The sequence below is a fragment of the Neomonachus schauinslandi genome, chromosome 1 (genome assembly GCF_002201575.2).
Source record: "Neomonachus schauinslandi chromosome 1, ASM220157v2, whole genome shotgun sequence".
NCBI lineage: Eukaryota > Metazoa > Chordata > Mammalia > Carnivora > Phocidae > Neomonachus > Neomonachus schauinslandi.
The window spans coordinates 144,066,616-144,090,126 of record NC_058403.1 but is presented as its reverse complement, the minus strand read 5'-3'; the positions used below and the strand labels follow the sequence as shown (position 1 = coordinate 144,090,126).

General features: G+C 47.0%; 1 protein-coding gene across 1 annotated transcript in view; it reads right to left on the bottom strand.

Moving 5' to 3' along the window:
- Positions 1-965: 965 nt before the first annotated feature.
- Positions 966-23,511, bottom strand: part of CMTM7 (CKLF like MARVEL transmembrane domain containing 7) — a 52,286-nt gene continuing 29,740 nt past the window's right edge. The window contains exons 2-6 of the mRNA XM_044915836.1: positions 13,410-13,583; positions 6,686-6,784; positions 3,503-3,584; positions 1,658-1,716; positions 966-1,346 (exon numbers count right to left, since the gene is read on the bottom strand). Of these exons, the coding sequence (XP_044771771.1) occupies positions 1,703-1,716; positions 3,503-3,584; positions 6,686-6,784; positions 13,410-13,583 (369 nt within the window). The 3' untranslated portion in view covers positions 966-1,346; positions 1,658-1,702. The remainder of the gene's footprint in view (positions 1,347-1,657; positions 1,717-3,502; positions 3,585-6,685; positions 6,785-13,409; positions 13,584-23,511) is intronic.

Sequence of the window (23,511 nt, the reverse complement as noted above, 5' to 3'; positions counted from 1 at the left end):
CCCAGGGAGGCTCTGCCCGCCAGGGAGCTGGCTGACTGTGGGGGAGGATGTGGGCAGACCAGCTTTGGCCTGGTCTCCCAGTTCCCCCTCCTGGGGGCTCAGGTTGGCCCCTGATGCCTTGTCCTCCCTCCAGGTCCAGTCTTCCCTCCTCTCTTTACTTCGTTCAGCCTGGCCGCGCCTGCCCCCGTGGGTCACCTCCCGGTGCTGGGACCCGGGGAGCTGGGTATGGAGTTTGGGTTACACGGGGCTATGGCCCCTGGGCTGAGCAGTCCCAGGGAGGGCCTGGTTTAGGGAAGACGCCCGCGTCCCACAGCCTGGATTCTCGAGCACCCGCTAGAACATGGTGCCGGCCGTGCTGCCGGCCTTGGGCTGGGTGCGACCTGGGTCTCTGTCTTCCCCCGCACCCCAAGTGGCTCTTCCAGCTGTGGAGGTGCTTAGACAGAATGTCTTGTATTGCTTTTTTAAAAAATTGTGGTAAAAGATACAGAACATAAAACGTATCAATCTAACAATTTTTAGGTGCGCCGTGCAGTGGTATTATTCATGTTGTTGGGCAGCCACCGCCATCCATCTCCAGAACATCTCCATCTTCCCAAGTGGACACACAAACTCCCCAGTCCCTTGCCCCAGGCCCCGGCCACCACCCTTCGACTTTCTGTCTCTGAATTGTAACTTCTCTAGTAACCTCCTGCAAATGGAATCAGACAGGGCTTGTCCTGGGGTGTCCGGCTTATTTCACTCAGCGTCATGTCTTCGAGCTTCATCTGTGTTGTAGTAGGTACCAGAATTTTCTACCCCCTTTTTTTTAGGGCTGCCTGTGTCGCTCTTGAGTACTGCTTTCTGTCCTGTGTGAAAGGTACTGGCCTCCACCCTTCATCACCGATTTACTCTGAAAATATGCAAATCTTGAGGGGCCCGTATCTTCTGCATCCTTCGCTGTTCTCAGCTCCGGGGAGGGGCTGGTGTGCACACGCAGGAGCGGGCCCCCAGGCGTCCCCACGAGCTTTGTGGGCCCCATCACTTTACTCCTGGTCGACAGCCTCAGTTAATAAGAAATCCTTGTGCAATTGGCCAAGTCAATATTTTATTACAAAACACACACACGCCCACACACCGACACACACATACAACACACACACAAACACACAGACACACACACAATAGAAATTAAGGCTGAAGCCCGAAAGGAGCCGGGATCTCCTCTCTGGGGACAGGCTGACCACAGAGTGCTTCTGCAGACACGCCTCACTTAAGGAAGAGGCTCTCTCCAGAGAGAGGCTTTCCAAGCTGGATAAATTAGGAGATGGCTTGGTTTCTCTAAGAGGACTTAAGGCGGCTTCACTCCCCTGAGGAATGTGAAGTAGAAGCAGAGTTAGGCAGTTTTCAGAAACCCCTCCCTCGTGGGTTAAGTGGGGTCATCAGTCCCTGAGGCAGGTGGTTCTCAAAGCAGGAGGGAGAGAACAGATTTCCCTGGAGGCTGGTTTTCTTTCCCGGGCGGGGAGGACTTTTCTCCAAGGACGACTGGAAAGAGAGGCTCCGCGCGGCTCAGGAGCCCTGGAGGACGCCGAAGCCCCCCTCCTGTGCGCACCCGCGTGGACGGGGCTTTGGCACAAGATCATGGGGTCAGAAGCCCTTCGTGGGGGGCTGGCCCACTGACCCTCCTGTGCGCAGGGCTTCCCGCGGGGCCGGGCCTGGGCTGGCATCACACAGCTGCATCTTGAGAAGGAAATGGCAAAGTTAGGCCGGCTGGCAGGGCAGGGCCCACGCAGAAGCCACACAGCAGGGGGCTGACCCGGTTCGGCTCAGTGCACTTCCTCCTTCCTCCACCCAGCACCCACCGCCCTTGGAATGATTTAGCCTTTCTAAATACACTTCTCCAAGAAAAAAAAATTCAGTAGTGCAGGGAGGATATCACTGCTCCCCACCTCGCCGCAAGCCCCAGCCCATCCTCAGAGGGACTTGAAGTGTCTTAGCTCTTTCTTTTGGCTCTTCCTTCCTGAATTTTAAGCCTATGTTTCTGCCAATATTTACACATGTATCACCTTTAGCTGTTACCTAGTAACTCTCTTTCACATTCTCTACTTTTCATCATTCATTCTTTTTTTTCTTTAAACAGCTTGGCCGACATAGACTCCACGTACCATACAATCCACTAAATCCGTCTGAAGTGTACACTTCCAAGGTTTTCAAACATTCACAGGATGGCTCAAGCACTGACCACCACAATGTGAGAATCTTTCATCACTTCCAAAAGAGGGCCCATCTGCCATCCCATCCCCCAGCCCCTGGCAACACCCGCCCCCCCGCCCCCCACCATCTTCTTTCTGCCTCTTGGGATGAGCCCATTCGACACATTTCCCATCATTGGGATCCTACAGTCTGTGGTCTTTTGTGACTGGCTCCCTGCCCTCAGCATCAGTAGCTTCTGGAAGGAAATGGAAGCTCTGATGAAACAACCCTTCCGTGGGGCAGCTCAGCCCACAGGCCGTGCGTGCTCTGATATTTTGTGGTGTAGAAGAACAAAGAGAGGAAGGGCTGGAGTAGAGAAGTGGACTAATCAAAATAGCTCTTAGCAGTGTTACTTCTAGGAAGGCATTCTAAAGAGAAACGGTATTAGGGATGAGTGTGGGGCTGTATTTATAAGGATGCTCTTTACACCGTTTAGTAGCAAAGAATTAAAGAAACAAAACATAACGACCCCAAATAGGAGACAAGTAAACTATGACACAGACGTGCAGTGGAACTGCAGTGAACTGCACCCAAGGCATGGAGCCATTAAAAGTGAGAGAGGAGAGGGGACCTGCCTGGCTCAGTCAGTGGGGAGTGTGAGTTCGAGCCCCACGGTGGGTGTAGAGACTACTTAAAAATAAAATCCTAAAAATGAATGAATGAATGAACGAATGAATGAATGAATGCATAAATAAATTCTTTAAAAAAAAAAACATGTTGGAGAAGAATCCCCAACCATGTGGGGAAAATGCCTGATTGGTGGTTAAATAGAAGAACAAGAGCAGGTTACAAATAACACATAAAGTCAGATCCTTTAATAAAAGCAACAGATAGATCTATGTATCTTTATACCTATCTATGTATCTTTATATCTGTTCATCCATCCATCCAGAGAGAGGAAATACTGGAAGGACAGACACCCAGCAGGTGCTATTTCTGGGTAATGTGATGACAGATGGTTTGCATGAAAAATTTTTTCTTTTTCTTTACGTGCACTTTCTAAATTCTCTACACTTCATTTTTGTCATTAGGAAATGGATTTAAAGAAAAGGCTTCAGCATCAGAGGTAGACACGTGAGGATGCCCCGGGCTATGGAAACAGGACGAGAGCAGAGGGCCTTGGGTTCCGCCTTTCCACCTGGGCCCCTACCCCTCAAGGCCTCCCCTGCAGTGGGGCCCTTCCCTGTTGCTGAACTCCACAACAGGCCGTCCTCCTGTTCCCCAGCAGAGGGAACTTTCAGAGATCGCCTGTGTTCGGACAACCGGAACTCACCTGCTGACTGGGTCACACACGAGATCTTGTAGGACATCCAGATGCTCGCCAGGCAGAGGAAGGTGGCCACGAAACCGAAGATCTGCACAGGACAGAGAAGAAAGGAGGTTCCCAGGCCAAGGGCCAATCACTCAGGCTGTCCTTTATGTTTCTCATCTCTGTACCAGCTGTGGCCCAGGGGGAGCCTGGGGGAACCGAGTGACCTGACCACCTGGTCCTTGCTCAGGTGCAGGGCCCTAGCTCAGGCCTGGCCCTCAGGCTCTGGGCTCCACCTCCTGGCCCTCCTCACTCTAGGCAACTTCAGGGCCCAAGTTCGGGTTCGTATTTACAACTGAGCTGAGGCCAAGGCGCTGTAAAAGACAATTATCTGGGCTAATGAAAGAGAAAAAGGTGGAACTGTACATTTCAGTAGGGGTTTTTAAATTTCTAACATTCAAATGGATTTTACTGGATGGGGCAGCATTGCATTTCACTCTTTTTTTTTTTTTTTTTTTTTTTTTTTTCTTTTTAAAAAGAAACTATGTTTCTTTTTTTTTTTTTTAATTTATTTGAGACAGAGAGAATGAGAGAGCCAGAGAGCACATGAGAGGGGGGAGGGTCAGAGGGAGAAGCAGGCTCCCCGCCGAGCAGGGAGCCCGATGCGGGACTCGATCCCAGGACTCCAGGATCATGACCTGAGCCGAAGGCAGTCGCTTAACCAACTGAGCCACCCAGGCGCCCTGCATTTCACTCTTAATGGCTTTCTGTTCTGTCTCACTTTATAGCTGTGTCATAGCCAGAAGCTGAGGCCTTGATATACAGTTTTACGTTTGCACATATTTCAACAATCTTAGACTAAAATCAGTGAAGGCAGCGCTCCTTCCCTTTCTGAGGATCTACCCAGTGCTCAAGTGGCTGACCTCGCTGACCTAGGAAAGCTGACCCAGCCCCATCCAGCTTCACTTAAAGATGAGGAGCAGGGCGGCCAGGGAGGAAAAGGGCCTCGGGTGGGGCTCATCCGATGGTCCAGAGAGAAGCAGGCACACACTCTGGTGTCTGTCTGGCACTTGGAAGCCTGCAGTCAGTTCCTGACCTGTGAACAGCAACGTAGGAGCTATGACTTACTGACCACCGACCCTGTGCCCGCCCGGGTTCTAAGCCCATTAGGTGTGCTGGTCCCTTCAAGTCCCACCCCTCTGCCAGGTGGGTGCTGCTCTTACCTCCCATCTCCCTCATCTGGCAGCTAAAGACATGGAGGGACGGCAAGTCAACTAGTTTGCCCAGGGCCACGAGCCAGCAAGGGCTGGACATGGGATGTGAGCCCTAGGAATCTGGCTCCAGAGCCCTGCTCGATTTTTGCCCAGATGTTCCCGGACTTGCAAATGGCCTCCGGTTGGCGACGTGGCCACAACCACGGGCTGACGTGCAGTAGGCACAGCCCGGGAGCAGCCAGACCAAGGGCACGGTCTCCAAGGGTTTGGTTTGCTTTTCAAGCCTGGCTGCTGGTTCACAGAAGAGGCTGCCCCCACAGGCCCACACCCAGCTTCCCCTCCCCCAGGTCCCTTTCCTTGGCTCCCTTTGCACCGATTGTCTGTACCACATAATTAGCCTATTGGAGCCTGACCGGGCCCCTCATTGTCTGTTCCGCACAATTAGCACATTAGATACCATCCCGGTCTCCTACTGTCTGCACTGCATAATTGAACAGTTTATTATACTGCTACATGGTGCTCTTCTGGATGACAATGCCTTGTTTGCTGATTGTTTCATGGGCCTCGGCCTTGACTCCTAAACTGGATGACCATTTTCTCATAAGCAAGGACTGTATCTTTTTGTTTCCTCTGGCTCCCCCATGGCCGAGGCTTGGTCCTAGGCACCAAGCTGGTGTATGATAAATGGGGCTTATTGAGATTCTGGGGCTAACAAACATGGTTATGTGCAACCTGAATCGTAAAACCCAGGGGGAACCTCTCCATGTGGTCCCGAAACACAATGGGCACCAGTTTCCTCTGTCTCCCTCACCAGCCTGTCTGTAGTCAGGCGGGTGGTAAGCTGTAGGTGGTGCCCACCCCTCTCCTTGGGAACCGCAGAGGGAGGCACTTAAGCTCATGAGTATTCAAAGGCTTGGCTGCGCCGTGCCCATCTTTGGAGGACAGACCCCACCCCTCGGTGGAATTCCAGGCATTAACCCACTCCCAGCCCAAAGTCTGGAGAATTTTGCTAACATATAAATGAAAGAGTACCTGTCTCATAGAGCTTTTCTTCAAACTCATTTAAAAAATTGAGGTGCCTGGGTGGCTCAGTCAATTAAGCGTCTGATTCTTGATTTTGGCTCAGGTCATGATCTCAGGGTTGTGAGATGGAGCCCCGTGCCGACACGGAGCCCACTTAAGATTCTCTCTCTCTCCCTCTGCCCCTACCTTGCCCTCGCACCCACCTGCTCTCTCTCCCTCTCACTAAAAAAAAAACAAAAACAAAAGAAAAACCCTCATTCAAAAAATTTCATCTGCTCATCAGTGAGGCAAATCAGTATTGGCCCACAGGCCACCAAACTGTAACCAATTAGCTAAATCAGAAATCAGATGGCAGGAATCTATGTCTTTTAAAAATAAATACATACACATGAACACACCCATGTATATATATTTGCATATGTGTGGTAAACACAGCTCCCACAGCACTATATTTTTATACATTTCCATCCTTCTATTCAGGCTATCAGATGGATTAATTTTCACCTTTGCAAGGTCTAGGAGCGTTGTTTCCCGGCCTGAATACTGTTATAAATCAGGACCAGCAGAGCTACCATTCATGGCAGGGATCACTAACTGATCACATGCTCTTTTTCTGGGCCCCAAAGAGGCCTCAGGATCTTTGCATAGCCCGAGGCAGCCACCAATGAATGACCCGAACGGGCATGTGCATTAAGACCGACTGGCCCCCTGATGTAAGGAGTGGCTGTCTGAGGGAGGGCTGGGCCGCTGGCGCCATCTGAGTGCCAGGAACCCCGACCATCCACCTGCTGAGGCCCTCTGTTGTGGACCCGGCTCTTTGGAGGCTGCTGTTAGCTGGATCCAGGTGGGTTCTGATGGGTACTTTTCTGGGAAAGAAAGGCCCCAGGAAACAATCTCCTCGCTGCCCATCAGGAAGAAAATGAGCTAGAAGTGAACTCATTCGTGAAGGTTCCCCCGAGAGTGTCCTCACCGCTCCAGCTACCAGTCCGCTCTGGCTGTAACTCTTGGAGGCTGCCACAATGGAGGCGATTAGGAGGAGCAGGGTACCGATTAAATAGTGCAGAAGTTCCTGGGGACAAAAACAAAGCAAAGCTGTGGGTCGGGAGGTCCACTCCTGGTTCTCAGAGGCAACTGGGCACAGAAGAGAGGAACAGAGGGACACATCTCCTCTTCTCCTCATGACCTCCTGACAGAGCAGTTTGCTCACAGGCAGCAGCTGCAGAAGGCTGGCCAGGATGAGGCCCTGCAAGACAGAAAAGGAGCCGGGCAGGCAGCCAGAGAGGTGACAGAGAGAAAGGACACTTGTTGGGTGAGGAGAGATACCCACTAAGGACTGCTCCACTCCTGAGAGCAATCTGTAGACAGCACCCCGACCTCGGGTGCTGTCTACAGCTTCCCACAACTCCCAGGCTGGAGAGTTTAAAGGAAGCTCCAGCTCTGAGAAGCAGAGCCCCTTCAAGAGATGTGTACCTCTCACTTCTGCTTCAGAGAAAGTTCTGGGCTAACAACGTGCTAGCTTTGGTGGTTGCCTGGAGTGCCTGCCCACTCTGTGAACAGTTTTAGGTGCGGTCTGGAGGTGCTGGCCCCCTCAGACCCGGAGTCACAGCCCAGGGTGAGGTCAGAGGCCCTCTGTGAAGTGCTTGTGGGGGTGGGAGGAGCTGACTTTCTGGCTCCTAATAAGCCTCCTCACTTTGTCCTCATTTCATCTTCTCTCTGCTCTCTGGGAGTATGCCCTCAGGCCACACTGCTGAGGAGTTTGCTAGCAGGGCAGATTCCACCTCTGCTTCCATCCATCTGCACCCCATTCACCCTCCGGGCTTAAAATGCCCTCTCTGCAGGCCCTGAATGAGGCTGAACCTCTGTCATTCAGCAGCAGGGTAAGGCTTCCACCTTCTTCCTTCTTCCTCCCCGTTAAACACCAGATCAGAGGAGAACTGGGGCTTAGGGCCACGAGAGGACTCCCTCTGGATCCAGAGTGTATTCATTTTTAGTGTCTTCCATGAGGATTCAGAAATTAGTCCTCCATGAAGTTCTGCCCATCAGGGCAGGGACCTATTAAATTCTGGAAAAGCATTCCACTTTTAAGCTGCAGCTCCTCTGAAAGCTGTGCGAAATCAAAGACCCCAATTTCTCCTTTAGCGACTAGAAAGGAAAATCAGAAGGTGGACCGCAGAGATATTGACTGAAGAGCAGATTAGTAACTGAAGTTCCCTACCTCCAAGATTCTCACCCATGAAGAAAGAGGAATAGGACGTGGGGTAGAGAAAACTGATTTGCGAGAGTCCTAAATGGAAAGTGCCTCAATATACCTCATCAAAAATGTGGGGCTGAGCTTACCCCTCCAACATGCACTCCCCTCTCCACCCACCCCCATCCCTACCCCCAGCCTTTCTCTTTCCTCAGAGTGTTTCAGTATCAGCATCATTACCAGAGGACTTTGCTCTCAAAAGAAGCAGAAAGGTGCCATAACTTTGAAAGGGGCCTTGTAACTTAGGAACACAAAAGAAATGTCTCTCAAAATAACACAGCAGGTAATAACATTAAATGTGAATAATTAAACAATCCAGAGGTTGTCAGACTGGATAAAAAAAAAAAAAAAGATACAGGGGTATCCGGGAGGCTCAGTTGGGTTAAGCGTCTCAGCTCGGGTCTTGATCTCAGAGTTGTGAGTTGAAGCCCCGTGTTGGGATCCACACTGGGCGTGGAGCCTACTTAAAGAAAAAGAAAATCCAACTATATGCTGTCTATTGGAGAAACACTTTTTTTTAAACATTTTATTTATTTATTTGAGAGAGAGAATGAAATAGAGAGAGAGAGCATGAGAGAGGGGAGGGTCAGAGGGAGAAGCAGGCTCCCCGCCGAGCAGGGAGCCCGATGCGGGACTCGATCCCGGGACTCCAGGATCATGACCCGAGCTGAAGGCTGTCTATTGGAGAAACACTTTTTTTTAAATATTTTATTTATTTATTTGAGAGAGAGAATGAAATAGAGAGAGAGAGCATGAGAGAGGGGAGGGTCAGAGGGAGAAGCAGGCTCCCCGCCGAGCAGGGAGCCCGATGCGGGACTCGATCCCGGGACTCCAGGATCATGACCTGAGCTGAAGGCAGTCACCCAACCAACTGAGCCACCCAGGCGCCCTGGAGAAACACTTTATACTCAAAGATACAGATAGACTGAAAGCAGAAAGAAGGAAAAGATAGGTCATTCAAACAGCAACCAAAAGAAAGCTGGAGTGGTTACACTAGTATCAGGCAAAATGGATTTTAAAAGAGAAATGTTACCAGAGATAAAGAGGGACATTTTACAATGACAAAAACGGCAATCTATCAGGAAGACAGAACAATTACAAACACGTATGCACCTAATAACAAAGCAACAAAATACATGAAGCAAAAACTCAATGAGATAAAGGGAGAAATAGGTAATTCAAAAATAATAGTTGGAGACTTCAATACCTCACTTTCAATAATGTGTAGAACAACTAGGGAGAAGACCAACAAGAAAATAAAGACTCAATGCTATAAGACAACTAGACCTAACAGACATCTATAAAACACTCTACCCAACAACAGAATATACATTCTTCTCAAATACACATAAAATATTCTCCAGGAGACACTATATGGTAAGCCATAAAACAAACCTCAATAAATGTGAAGGATTGAAATCATATGAAGTATGTTCTTCAAATACAACAGAATGAAATTAGAAAGCAATAGCAATACCCACAAATATGTAGAAATTAACACATTCCTAACTACTGGGTCAATCAAATGCAAAATCACAAGGGAAATTAGAAAGTACCTGGAGATGAATGAAGATGATGATATAATATACTAAAACTATGGGATGCAACTAAAGCAGTGCTCAGAAAGAAATTTATAGCTATACGTATCTACATTAAAAAGGAAGAAAGGTTTTAAATTAATAACCTAATCTTCACCTTAAGACACTGGAAAAAGAACAAACTAAACCTAAAGAAAGGAGAAAGAAGGAAAAAAAGACTGAAGCAGAAATTATGATATAGGGAACAGAAGAACAGTAGGGAAAATTAGTGACACTGACACTGGTTCTTTGAAAAGATCAACAAAATAGCCAAACCTTTAGCTAGACCGATCAAGAAAAAAAAGAGAGAGAAAAGATGACGAGATTCAAATGACCAGAATTAGAAATGAAAGAGGGGACATCACTGTGGATCTTACAGAGGTAAAAGGATTTTAAGGGAATACTATGAACAATTATATACCAGTAAATTAGAAAACTTAGATGAAATAGACATATTCCTCTAAAGACACACCACTGAAAATGACTCGGGCAGAAATAAACAATCTGAATAGATCTATAACAAGTCAAGTTTGAACTAATAATAATAATAAATTACCCACAAAAAAAACCCAGGCTCAGATGCCTTTGTTGCAAAATTCTACCAAACATTTAAAGAAGAATTAATACCAATTCTTCACAAACTCTTCTAAAAAATATAAGAGGTGGTAACACTTCCCAAATTACTCTGAGACCAGTATTACCCTGATAACAAAACCAGACAAAGACATCACAAGAAAACTACAGACCAATATCTCTTATGAATACAAATATGAAAATCCTCAACAATATATTAGCAAACCAAATCCAGCTACACATAAGCTGAATTATATATCATAAATTATCCCAGGGATGCAAATGTTAGTTTCACATATGAAAATCAATGTGACACACCATATTAACAGAATATTAAGGGGGAAAACAAACATGATTATCTCAACAAAGAAAAAGCATTTGACAAAATCTAATACCTTTTCATGATTAAAACACTCAACAAAGTAGGACTGGAAGTTAACTCCATAACATCATATTTAATGATGAAAGACGGAATGCTTTCCTCCTAAGATCAGGAACAAGATAATGATGTGTGGTCGTGCCACTTCAATATTCAACTAATTTCTTGCAGTGGGACAAGAAAATGAAATAAAAGGCATTCAGATTGGAGGGGAATATAAAACTATCTCTATTCATAGATGGCATAATCTTGTATAGAAAATCCTAAGGAATCCATTAACGATCTGTCAGATCTAAAATGAGTTCAGCAAGGTTAAGGACACAAGATCAATATACAAAAATCTCTTGTATTTCTATCCACTTGCAATGAACAATCCCAAAATGAAATTAAGAAAATAATTACATTTGGAATGTCATCAAAAAGAGTAAGATACCTAGGAACAAATTTAAGCTCCCCCCCTCCAAAAAGCACAAAGCTTACCCTCTGAAAACTACAAAGCACTGTTGAAAGAAATTAAAGATCTAAATAAATGGGAAAAACTTCCATGTTCTTAGGTCACAAGATTTAATATTGTTAAGATGGCAATATTCTCCAAATCGATCTATAGATTCAATGGTTTGTATTAGAATCCCAGCTGACTGCTTCGTAGAAACTAAAAAGCTGATTCTAAAATTTGTATGAAATTGCAAAAATCCAAAACAATCCTGAAAAAAATGGGAAGATTCATAATTCCTAATTTCAAAACTGGTTAAATATCTACAGCAATCAAGACAGTGGGGTAAGATCAATGCAATTGAGAGTCCAGATGTAAATCCATGTGTTTATGGTCAACTAATTTTCAGTAAGGATGACAAGACAATTCAATGGGGGAAAGAAGGTCTTCCCAACAGATGGTGCTGGGACAAGTGGATATTTACCTGCAAAAGAATGAAGTTGAATCCTTAACTCACACTAGACACAAAAATTAATTCAAAATAGACCAAGTACCTAAATGTAAGAGCTAGAAGTATGAAACTCCTTAGAAGAAAACATAGAGGCAAACCTTCATGATCTTGGATTTGGCAATGCCTTTTAGATTTTATACCAAAACACAAACATTTTTTTATACCAAAAAAAGAAAAGTAATTAAATTAGATCTCATTGAAATTAAAAACTTGTGCTTTAATGGACACTATCAAGAAAATGAAAACCAACCAAAAGAATGGGAGAAAATATCTGCCAATCATTTATCTGGTAAGGGACTTGTAACTAAAATATACAAAGGACTCTGAGAATTGAGTAATGAAACAACAACCTAATCCAAAAATGGGCAAAGGATCTGTACAGACTTTTCTCTGAAGAAAATACTCGAATGGCCAAAAAGCTCATCAAAAGATGACTGACATTAATAGTCATCAGAGAAATGCAAATCAAAACCATGAGATACCGCTCCACAGTCACAATCAAGACTGAAATCAGAAAGTCAGAAAATAATGAGTGTTGAGAAGGCTATGGAGACCCTGGAACCCTCATACACTGCCGATGGGAATGTCAACTGGGGCAGCCAGTGTGGAATAAAGTCTGGCCGTTCTTCAAACAATGAGACATAGTTACCATGGGACCCCACAATTCCACTCTCAGGTATATCCCCAAGCAAGATGAAAACATGTCCATACCAAAAACTTGTACACGAGTGTTCATAGCAGCATTATTCATAACGTTTCATAATACCCAAAAGGTGGAAACAACCCAAATGTCCATCCAATAAGCAAATAAACAAGACGTGGTCTATCCTTTCAATGGACCTGGCTATTAAAACAATGAAGTACTGATCCATGCTACGACATAGATAAACCATGAAAACACTCTGCTAAGTGAAAGAAGCCAGTCACAGAAGACCACACATATGATTCCACCTACAGGAAATGTCTAGAATAGGAAAATTCACAAGACAGCAAGTAGATTCACGGTTGCTTTCAGGCTGGAGAGGATGAGAGGTAGGAGGTGATGTGTGGTCGTGCCAATTCTTCACAAACTCTTCTAAAAAATATAAGAGGTGGTAACACTTCCCAAATTACTCTGAGACCAGTATTACCCTGATAACAAAACCAGACAAAGACATCACAAGAAAACTACAGACCAATATCTCTTATGAATACAAATATGAAAATCCTCAACAATATATTAGCAAACCAATGGGGATGGGGTTTATTTTTGAGGCGAGGAAAATGTTCTAAAATCGACTGTGGTGATGCTTGCACAACTCTGGGACTATGGTAAACTCTGTTGAATTGTACACTTTAAGCGGGCAATTGTATGGCATGTGAACTATATGTCAATCAAGCTATTTAAATAATAATATAGTGGGAAGAAAAAAAATCCTGGAAACTTCTGGAATCTTTCCTCAGACTCTGCCAGTCCCTTTTAGCTGACAAATCTTATCACAACAGTATAAACACCCATCGCCTTTATTAGCTTCCTCTTCCTACCTCATACACAGAGTCGGCCCCTTTTCTGTCCCTTGAGAAAACACACACACAGCTTTCTTGTTGCTGGAAGGTGAGTTGTTTTTTGGTTTTTTTAAAGATTTTATTTATTTGTTTGACAGAGAGAGAGCAGGAGAGCACAGGCAAGGGGAGCAGCAGAGGGAGAGGGAGAAGCAGGCCCCCCACTGAGCAGGGAGCCCGACGAGGGGCTCGATCCCAGGACCCTGGACTCATGACCTGAGCTGAAGGCAGACGCTTAACCAACTGAGCCCCCCAGGCGCCCCTGGAAGGTGAGCTTTAGAAACCAGCGGGACATGGGCTGAGATGCCCACCAGACAGTGAGAAGTTCAGGGCTGCAGCAGGAAGAGGTGATGGAGGAGGGGGGGGGCTGTGGGGGAGGGGCAGATGGGACAGAGTCTGTCGGGTATCAGGGCCCTGGGCCACCCCCTTACCGACAGCGGCCAGCTGATGCAGGTGAGCAAGCGGTAGAGGCGGAAGAGGTGCACCAGATAAAAGGCGAGGATCATTATCAAGTTGCAAATGGTGACCACTTCAAAGTAGCTGTAGGCGCTGTAGCTGACCCACATAGAACTCCTGACGCAGATGAAGGCGATCAGCAGCGTGACCTGGAACAGAAATACAGATGCGTCAGACACAGGCCAGCCCATGACGGACGCCCAGGGAACAAACAACCGGAGCACACGGAGAAATTGCTGCAATTCCGGTGATCTCCTCACAAACTGGCTGCAAGGCTGGGAAAGTGCCAGTTCCCAGAGTGCACGCTTTTAAGACACACGCGAGCTGTCGCTGCAGCCGAGTGGGCTTATCCTCTGAAGTGCGTTCTGTTGTGCCAGTGGGATGCCTCCTCCGGGAGAGGGCGGGAACGCGGGAAAATAACCAAGCAGAATCATTCCATTTATTTACCTATTATTAGGTTGAACTGTAGGAAGTTGCCACTATTTGGCCGTTTTGGACCCACAAAGATGGCGGCTCCTATGTCACGACTTACCGGCTGGCGGCCGGATGGTAAGGTAGCATTTACTGATGCCTGATGTACATGATCTCCTTGAGGCCTCACAGAAATCTGCCATGGAGAGGGCATCAGCCCCATGTTCACATTGGGAAACTGAGGTACACTGGTTCAATAATGGTTCCAAGGCTACCCAGCTCATAAGCAGTGGGAGGTGGGATTCAAAAACCCAAGTCTGTCTGACTCCAAGGACCTGTTCCTCCATGTCAGATGCAGTTTTGCTTTCCAAGAATGTAAGCCCTCCTCATAGACAAGCCGAGGAAGGTGGATTTGTTATGAAACAGAAAGGAATCCTGGTTATTCAAGGCGGGGCTTGCTCACCACTGGGCATGTGGTGAGAGCTCACCAAGTATACTGTTGCAAATGAATGAACGTGCAGGATTAATAAATTAATGACCTATTAGTGAATTAACAGGTCTGGTAAATTATTAGCAACATATGAATCCCACGGGAGAGCAGATCGGAAGAGGAGAGAGAAGATTCTGAGTTTTTGTGAAGGCCACTCAAAAAGAATAAAATCTTATTTACCCCACATAGGGAATAAACCACTAACACACAGGTGTTAAATGATGGAAAACCTTAGGATCTATTTTAAAAGTACAACTAATTTAGGACAAAGATGATTTTTTTACTGATGCTTCTTTCCTGTAGAACAGTGAACAAAGGCTGTGTGTGTGTGTGTGTGAGAGTGACAGAGAGAGAGAGAGAGAGATTTTGTGTCCTGTGGGACACTCGGCAATGTCTAGTTTGGTTGTCACCACGATGGGAGGCTGCTGCAGGCATTTAGTGGGTAGAGGCCGGGGTACCACTGAACACCCCACAATGTACAGGATAGCCCCCACAACAAAGAACCATCTGGTTTCAAATGTGGCCCAGACTCTTGTGCTGTCATGGAGAAACCTGCTGTAGAAGATGTGAGTCCAGGGGCGCCTGGGTAGCTCAGCCGGTTAAGCGTCTGCCTTCAGCTCAGGTCAGGATTCCAGGTCCCAGGATCGAGCCCCACGTCCGGCTCCCTCCTCAGCGGGGAGTCTGCTTCTCCCTCTGTCCCTCACCCTGCTCATTCTCTCTCTCTGCTCTCTCTCCCTCAAAAAAATAAAATAAAATCTTAAAAAAAAAAAAGGAAGAAAATGTGAGTCTATAACAAGCATTAAATCACAAAAATGATCTAACACCGGTTAAAAGGGTCAGTGTGAAACACGCTCTGTTTTCTCAAGCCCCTCATTCCAGTCTGGCAAACTCCTCAGAAAAGGCACAAGGGCGAGAAGAGAATCTGGCACGAAGATGAAGGTGTGTGCAAGAGGAGTGCTCTGCTTGCCAAACCCAAACAGCAGAGGGACTCTGACACAACGGGACCCTCAACATTTGCATATTCCCCTTTGCTAATGAGCAACGTGAGTATTTTCATTTTTTCGGTTCCTCTCAAGCCAGCCAGCCTTGGTAATATAATGATTCATGCCTTGAGGTTGTTTTAAAGCTCTGAGGGGGGGGCTTTGCTTCACCCAGGACTGGGCGGTTTCACCAGAGTTTTGCTGCTCATCAGTCCCTATTTGCAGGCCTCAGTCTACGGGTCTCGCCACCTCCTGCTGACTTTTTTTTTGCACGGCAGAGAGGCGGGGGGCCGGCCTTCAAGGCTCACCTTAAAATACAGAGAACTCAGAATTATGCAGCGCCATTCCTAGGTGGAGAAGCAAATTTGTGCCAAATTTAATGCAAAGATTAGACTAATTTGTACGACTCTTCATCTGTGACAGTCACCTCTTTCACATGGTGACACAGAGATGGGGGAGTTTCCCAATGAACACAGGGGTCTGTGCAGGTCTTCCCCTCTGAGCTCCCAGGGCTGAGGACCTTGCAGCAGGAAGGATGTTCGTGCTCTATCCAAAACCATCTCAGACCCCCCTGGAAAACATTCTTGTGAAAGAAGACTTCCCGAATCCTGTTCAATCGGCCTAAGGCTGCCTACCATGTGCTCTTCTTCCAAGAATCCCAATTTTGCAAAACCTCATGCAGACCACAGATGATATACACTAACACATGCAACTATAAGCTTCCTTTTGGTCCAATAATTCACTCATTCCTACTTTAAATGGCCATCATCTTAGCCAGCACACTCAAAAAAAAAAAAATTTAATTGACACCAAACTTTTCAGAACTCTTCTAAGGCCAGCAGGTAACCTCTGCAAATGCTGGAGACCCCTGAATCTTCTAGATCAATACTCTGAGGGCAGGCAGAAAGGTGAAAAGGAAGAATGAGCAAGCCAGACCATCGTGGAAAAAACGCCCTAGGGTATGGATCCCGCCCCCCCACCACCACAACCACAGCCCCTCAGACCTCTTCTTGTTTCCAGTTAGAAAAGCAAATCAAAACACAGCGTAATGCAGACAACCTGAAGGAGGAGTTCTGATTTCAAGGCTGAGTGAGGAAGGCTGGGAGGTTTCTGGAAGGCACGCGTGGTTCTGTTTAGTGTAACTTAAATGTGATACCATCCAACGGACTAACTTGTTTCCCCGGGGGCCCTCTTAGCTCCCCTCATAAAGATGTGTTCTTTTACATTGAACTGCCATGAAAATTGCGAATAAAATCTCTAGCACACACGTCCAGGGGTTTGAAAGTAATGTTGCAAGCGCCCTCGACTCAGAGCCAGCGTCTCACACACCAGCTGTGGCACCATTCAGATCACTGAAATCATCTCAGATCGAAACCACCCCCTCGTCCCCCAAACTGTCATTTCTGACTTCATTCTATCAGAGTTCTTACTTTTGAGAAGAGATGATTTTTGTGAAAGCAGCAATGGGTTTAAATTTTACAGATGAAGCAGGCTGACATCACCTGAGAGGAATGAATGTCCCTCCACCACAACTCTGCAACTAAAATGTCCTGGTCTCGGGCGCCTGGGGGGCTCAGTCGGTTAAGCGTCTGCCTTCAGCTCAGGTCATGATCTCAGGGTCCTGGGATCCAGCCCCGCATCGGGCTCCCTGCTCAGCGGGGAGCCTGCTTCTCCCACTGCCCCTCCCCCTGCTTGTGCTCTCTCTCTCTCTCTCTCTGTGCCAAATAAATAAATAATACCTTAAAAATAAAATAAAATAAAATAAAATGTCCTTGTCTCCACAGCCAGGTGCCAGGCAGCTTGCTCAGGTTCTCAGCCCGGTTGGGTCCCTCAAGGAAGAAATCACCTGCTGCCTGTAGTCTGTGACCTGGAACATTCCTTCAAGCAGGCTTGATCTTCCCATGCACCTGCCAGGTCTGCTGTGCTGAGTCACGTGCCTGCATCTGGCTGAAGATGGCCCCAGACACCTTACGGTTCAAGAACCCCGGGCTGGATGCAGGCAGGTCACCCAACCTTCTTGTGGGGGCTTTTATCCTGATCTTGGAATAATGTTTCAGTGAGGGAGACAGGCAGGAGAAAGTGAAGTAGGATGAAAGCCAACATCAAAAGGTCTCAGACCCAATTCTAAAAGGCTTTTCTGGAAAAGCCCACGAGATGAAAGTCAGGCTTGTTCAAAAAGTCAAGAGATGGGGTGAGTCAGTGTGCAAAGTGCATTTGTAGATGCAAGCGGCCCATAAATGACTTTGCTTGGCTGTGGGCAGGCAGGAAGAGAATTTGATATGCTTCTAACTTCGGCTGAATTCTGCCCTGCGATGGAAGGAAATTTCCCCCCCGCCTTCCTGTTAAAGCCCCCGCTGGTCATCACCACCAAACAGCCCTTGTGGAACTTCATTAACACCCACGTGAGAGAGAACCCTCACCCGGCTTACTTCCACTGGATCCCCGTCTCGCTCATCAGTATCAGACTCTTGCTACAGGCTCCTTCCCATCCCCGCAAGCCCCAGCACACAGTTCTGTTCTGTATCCAAAAATAAAAAATGCCACTGAAAGCACAAGGGAGGGGGAATAATCGAAAGAACATTGTGTCAGGGGTCCTCAGGTGTGGGTCTCGAGCAGCTCGCTAGTTAATGCACTGGTTTCCGACTCTAACCAGGCAGCAAAGTTCCTGCAGCTTATTAGAAACCAAATATGCTTGCCCATGCTGGGACTATTTCCGGAAGGACACTAAGAAACTGGCCGCCTCTGGGGAGAACTGATTATTTAGCGGTTTTTCAGATTTGCTATTTTATTTTCTTGTATTATAAAAAAATCACATATTAAGCTGTAAAAAAAGCATTTCTTAAAAAATGACACGTCTTGGAGATCTTTAATGGCACAGATTTACCCTTTTCTTTCAGTTGGCTGCAGTTTTATTTGACCCAGTGTTTCTCAACCTCAGCACTGCTGACATTGGAGCTGGGTAATTTTTGGTAGGGGCTGTCCGGTGGGATGGTTAGCAGCATCCTGGTCTCCCCCCACGAGATGCCAGTAGCACTTTCCTAGGTGAGAGAACCAAAAATGTCCTCAGATGTTGGCAAAGGTCCTCGGGGGCAAAAGCACCTCTGGTCACGAGCCACTACCTTAAACAACTTTTTGCCGACGGGCATTTGTCACATCCCCAGTTTTTTACTAATACAAACAACCCTGCAAAAGAATATCCTTGGGCACGCTCTTTCTGTATGTACGAAGATTTCTGAAAGGTTCCCAGACAAGTGAAATGACTAAGTGAAAGCATATTCACACTGAAGATTTTGATGTTTGCTGCCAGAATGCTATCCAGAAAAAGAGGAGTTTCCCCATACAGATTATTATCAGTATTTAAAAAGAAAGGAAATGGTATCTTGTTATTTAATCTTCATCTCCTTGATTACTAGTGGGTTGAGTATCTTTTCATAAGTTTATTGGTTACTGCCTATTCATATTCTTGGCCTATTTTTCTCTTGTTTGTATTTTTATTATGGATTTGATATATTCTGATAAACCTATTGTCTGTTACAGATATTGCAAATATATTCTCTCCCTCGCCTTTATTTTTAGTCTTTTTGTTTTACTGAAATTAAAATTTTTTATGCAGTCAAATCTATGCATCATTTTTCATAGCTTCTGGGTTTTGTGTCTGACACTCCACCTGCGGACACAGTCACCTCTAGTCCCAACCAGGGCCGCTTCTCTGGGCACACTGGGTCCCCAGAGTGCCTCACAGGCTGCCCCTCAGGGTCCCCTGTATTCACTCCGATGGAACCTTTGCGATTGATACTGTATCTACTTGTTTGTTGGTTGAGTGTATTTGCTTGTTGGTTACCTTGTTCACTACCCTTCTTCTCCCAACTACTCCAGGGACTCTGTTGGTTTCACACTTAACTCTCTCTGCTCATAGCAGAATGCCCTGCACATGATAGGTACTGAATTCAACATCAGGTGAATGAATGGTTTCTGGGGTCATCCTGCCATCCTCCATGACTGCTCCATGACACTCTATTGCACTAAAACCCAAAAACCCAAAAACACAAAAAAATACATGTCTCCCTCTCTTACTGGCCTCAAGTGCTTTGAGAAGAGAATTGAGCTTTTTCATTAAACTTCACTTAGGAACCTAGCACAATGCCTGGCATGTAGAAAAAAAATGAGCCAAGATGTCCATCGACAGATGAATGGATAAAGAAGATGTGGTATATATATACAATGGATTATTATGCAGCCATCAAAAGGAATGAGATCTTGCCATTTGCAACGACGTGGATGGAACTGGAGGGTATTATGCTGAGCGAAATAAGTCAAACAGAGAAAGACATGTATCATATGACCTCACTGATATGAGGAATTCTTAATCTCAGGAAACAAACTGAGGGTTGCTGGAGTGGGGGGTGGGGTGGGAGGGACGGGGTGACTAGGTGATAGACACTGGGGAGGTTATGTGCTCTGGTAAGCGCTGTGAATTGTGCAAGACTGTTGAATCTCAGATCTGTACCTCTGAAACAAATAATGCAATATATGTTAAGAAAAAAAAAAGATAGCGGGAGGGGAAGAATGAAGGGGGGGAAATCGGAGGGGTGGACGAACCATGAGAGACGATGGACTCTGAAAAACAAACAGGGTTCTAGAGGGGAGGGGGGTGGGAGGATGGGTTAGCCCGGTGGTGGGTATTGAGGAGGGCACATTCTGCATGGAGCACTGGGTGTTATGCACAAACAATGAATCATGGAACACTTCATCTAAAACTAATGATGTAATGTATGGGGATTAACATAACAATTAAAAAAAAGAAAAAAAAAAAGAATGACTTTTGGAGGCTACTCTGGAACACCTTTCCAAGTTGTCTGAATGGGCTCATTAACCACCCCAGGACGTCTGGCATTCAGGCTCTCCTAGAGAATGGGGTGTAAAGGTTTCTAGATGCCTCGTTCGTGATGGAGCCAGAACACTCTCTGCTTGTTATTCAGGCCAGGCCATGCTCCCTTTGTCCCTAATCGATTTTCCACCACAGAGCCTGGAGGGCAACCTAGGCAAGCATCCTGTCACCCGCGTCACCACGGCCCTTCGCTGGCAAAGGTCATCAGATCCACTTAGACCACCGAGATAGAATGCTCAGCTTGTCAAAAACATCATCCTATCAGAAAGGATCAGAGAAGCACAACTGACATTCATTTGGTGGCAAATTTGGTGGTTTGGTGCTAAGATTGAACCAAACTGAAACCACAAATTTTTGTTTGGTTTCCAAGTAATAGTTTCTCTATGTCGTTTCTCTTTCAGTATCTGACTCAGTTTCCTGGTCTCTGCTATGGCTGATTGAATTTCAAGAACAAAAGCAACACCCTCGGCCTCTTGCCCCTGCTGTTACTAGGGGAGGGCACTCTGCTTCGTCTATGTATGGAAGCGGAAGGACAGGGTCGGGGTGGTCACCTCCCCGAGAAATGGGTCATCAGAGAGGACCAGGGGCAGCTGAGACAGTGTGGAGACGCCACAGGGGATGGGAGGATTCAACCATGAAGAGAAGAGCCTAATGGCATGGCTCCCGATCAGGAGAAGGGCCAAGACAGTACCTAACACTGACCGCTCACCGCGCACCGAGCTCCAAGTGCTTGACGAGCACTTGCCCATTTTATCATGTAGGTTCACAGAAAGGAGGCTGAGCTACAGAGACAGGAAGCCGCTTTGCCCCAATCACCCAGGAGTGAGTCGGAGCCAGGCCGGGACCCAGGCCTGCCCACTGCAGCGCGCGCGCTCCCAGCACCTGCAGCGTCCCGTTGCCATGGCAGTGACGGCCGGGGGGGGGCCCCGGAGCTGCGGCTCCCAAGGGCACTCCAGCCTCAACACTGGCTACCGAACGTGTGTGTCAGCAGAGTGAACGGGACAGAGGGGAATGGCTGGGGTGGATTTTTTTGTTCCAACTTATCCTCCTGTTGATGCACAATTCAAAAACTATCTTCTGCCTCCTTTGTGCTGGGCACTATGGACAGAATCGTTATCAACGTAACAGAGTCCCTGCCCTCCTGGAGCTTACAATCTAAAGGAAGAGAGAAACACCCACACCTACGCCATCACAAATTCATCATAAACTTTTCAGAAGGAAAAGTACAGGGTGTTCCAAAGATCACAAGAAATTTAGATGAACTCGGGGCACCTGGGTGGCTCAGATGGTTAAGCGTCTGCCTTCGGCTCAGGTCATGATCTCAGGGTCCTGGGATCGAGTCCCGTGTGGGGCTCCTTGCTCAGCGGGGAGTCTGCCTCTCCCTCTCCCACTGCCCTGCTTGTGCTCTCTCTCTCTGTCTCTCTCTCTCAAATAAATAAAATCTTTAAAAAAAAAAAAGAAGAAGAATATATAACATAATAATAATATATGATATAGCTTGAAGGGTCTGGAGGCCACTGCCATGGAAACCCCCAAGGGGTGAGGGAAGTCCTGGCTGAGGCGGGCCAGGAGGCACGGAGGCCCAGGGAGTGACCTGGGAGCCCTTGGGGGTGAGGAACCCAGAGTGGTGACAGGCACACTCACCTACTGAACACCTACTAGCTGCCACCCACTTCATCCCCCCATATTATTCTTTAACAGCTTTGTCGAGGTATAATGTACATCCAGGGTTTTTCAAAGATCACGAGAAATTTAGGTATGTTTAAAGAACATATGTATTATTTTATTTTTTCTTTTCAAAGATTGGCTCATACTGTACATATACCGCTTTCCAAAAAGATAATCATTTTATCATTTGTAGCTGCGACTTACTCAATTATTCTGCTCCAGAGCTCTTATCATGGCCTAGCAAGCTGTTTTTTACCTATTTATTATTATTATTTTTGGCTGTCATCCCCAAATGTAAGCCCCGTGATGATGGGGGTTTTAATCACTGTCCAGTTGTTTCCCCACGGCCAGGAACCCTAAATGGTACCTGGGTTCCCCATAGATATTTGGTGAGTACATGAATGAATAGATGGCTGACTGCAATCTGAGACCCTTCTGTGTCTCAGGCGCTGTGGGGGGCCCCATTCCACCCACCCCCTCATGCCTGGGAGGGGAGTGAGGTGGTCAGCGGGGCGGGGGCGGGGGCGGGGAGTGGAGTAGAGGAAGTTAGTAAAAGCATCACCCTAGAGAGATCCCACCTTTACATGTGGGATGAGACCAGGACACTCACTCTTCTCCTGTGCAGCCGGAAACAAGTAGAGGCTTCAAACCCAGAAGCAAGGGGTCATTAGGAAGTGTGTAGAATACACATGCACCTGTTCAGATGTAGATCACGCCAGAGCGATGTTTTAGTTTGAGACAAGCTGACTCTTAAGCTCATATCCCAGCTGAGGCTGCCCCTGCTCACCCTATTCCTCAGTGTGTATACGGCTGAGCCCTGGGCACACAGGTGGGGACCATGACTAATTCCCTGTTGTATCCCCAAGTGCACAGGCCTTCAGTGGTAAACTGAGATCTGAGCCTGGGGTTAAGCTGGATTCTCAACAGCCCTCCCGGGGTAAAAATGGCTGGCTGGCAGGGGACGGCCTCCTTTCCGTAATCACTTGCCCTCAGGCTCTCCAGGGTTTACCAAAAGGCAGCACTGAATGCACGGCTTTGCTTCTAGGCATAAGCAGAAGAGGGCCCACCTGGGGCGCCTGGGTGGCTCAGTTGGTTAAGCGACTGCCTTTGGCTCAGGTCATGATCCTGGAGTCCCGGGATCGAGTCCCGCATCGGGCTCCCTGCTCGGCAGGGAGTCTGCTTCTCCCTCTGACCCTCCCCCCTCTCGTGTGCTCTCTCTCGTTCTCTCTCTCTCAAATAAATAAAAAAAGAAAAGGAAGAGGGGCCGCCTGAGCAGATGCCACCATGACAAGCGAATAGGATGCCCAGCATTTAGACGCACACTGAAATATTTATGGATGAGATAAAACACAGCAGAAGGTCTGCCTCACAATAAGACAGGAGCAAATGGGCATAAGGGATCTTTCGGGGGTGATGGAAATATCCTAAAATGGGATTATGGGAGGGGCTGCACAACTCCGTCAATTGACTAAACATCACTGAATTGCACACATAAAACCAGGAGCTTTTATGGTATGTACATTATACCGCGACAAAGCTGTTAAAGAACAATATGGGGGGATTAAGTGGGTGGGGATATAGTTCAATGAGGACTGGCCATGGGTTGGGGATCGTGACCACTGGCTGAGGGCTACACAACC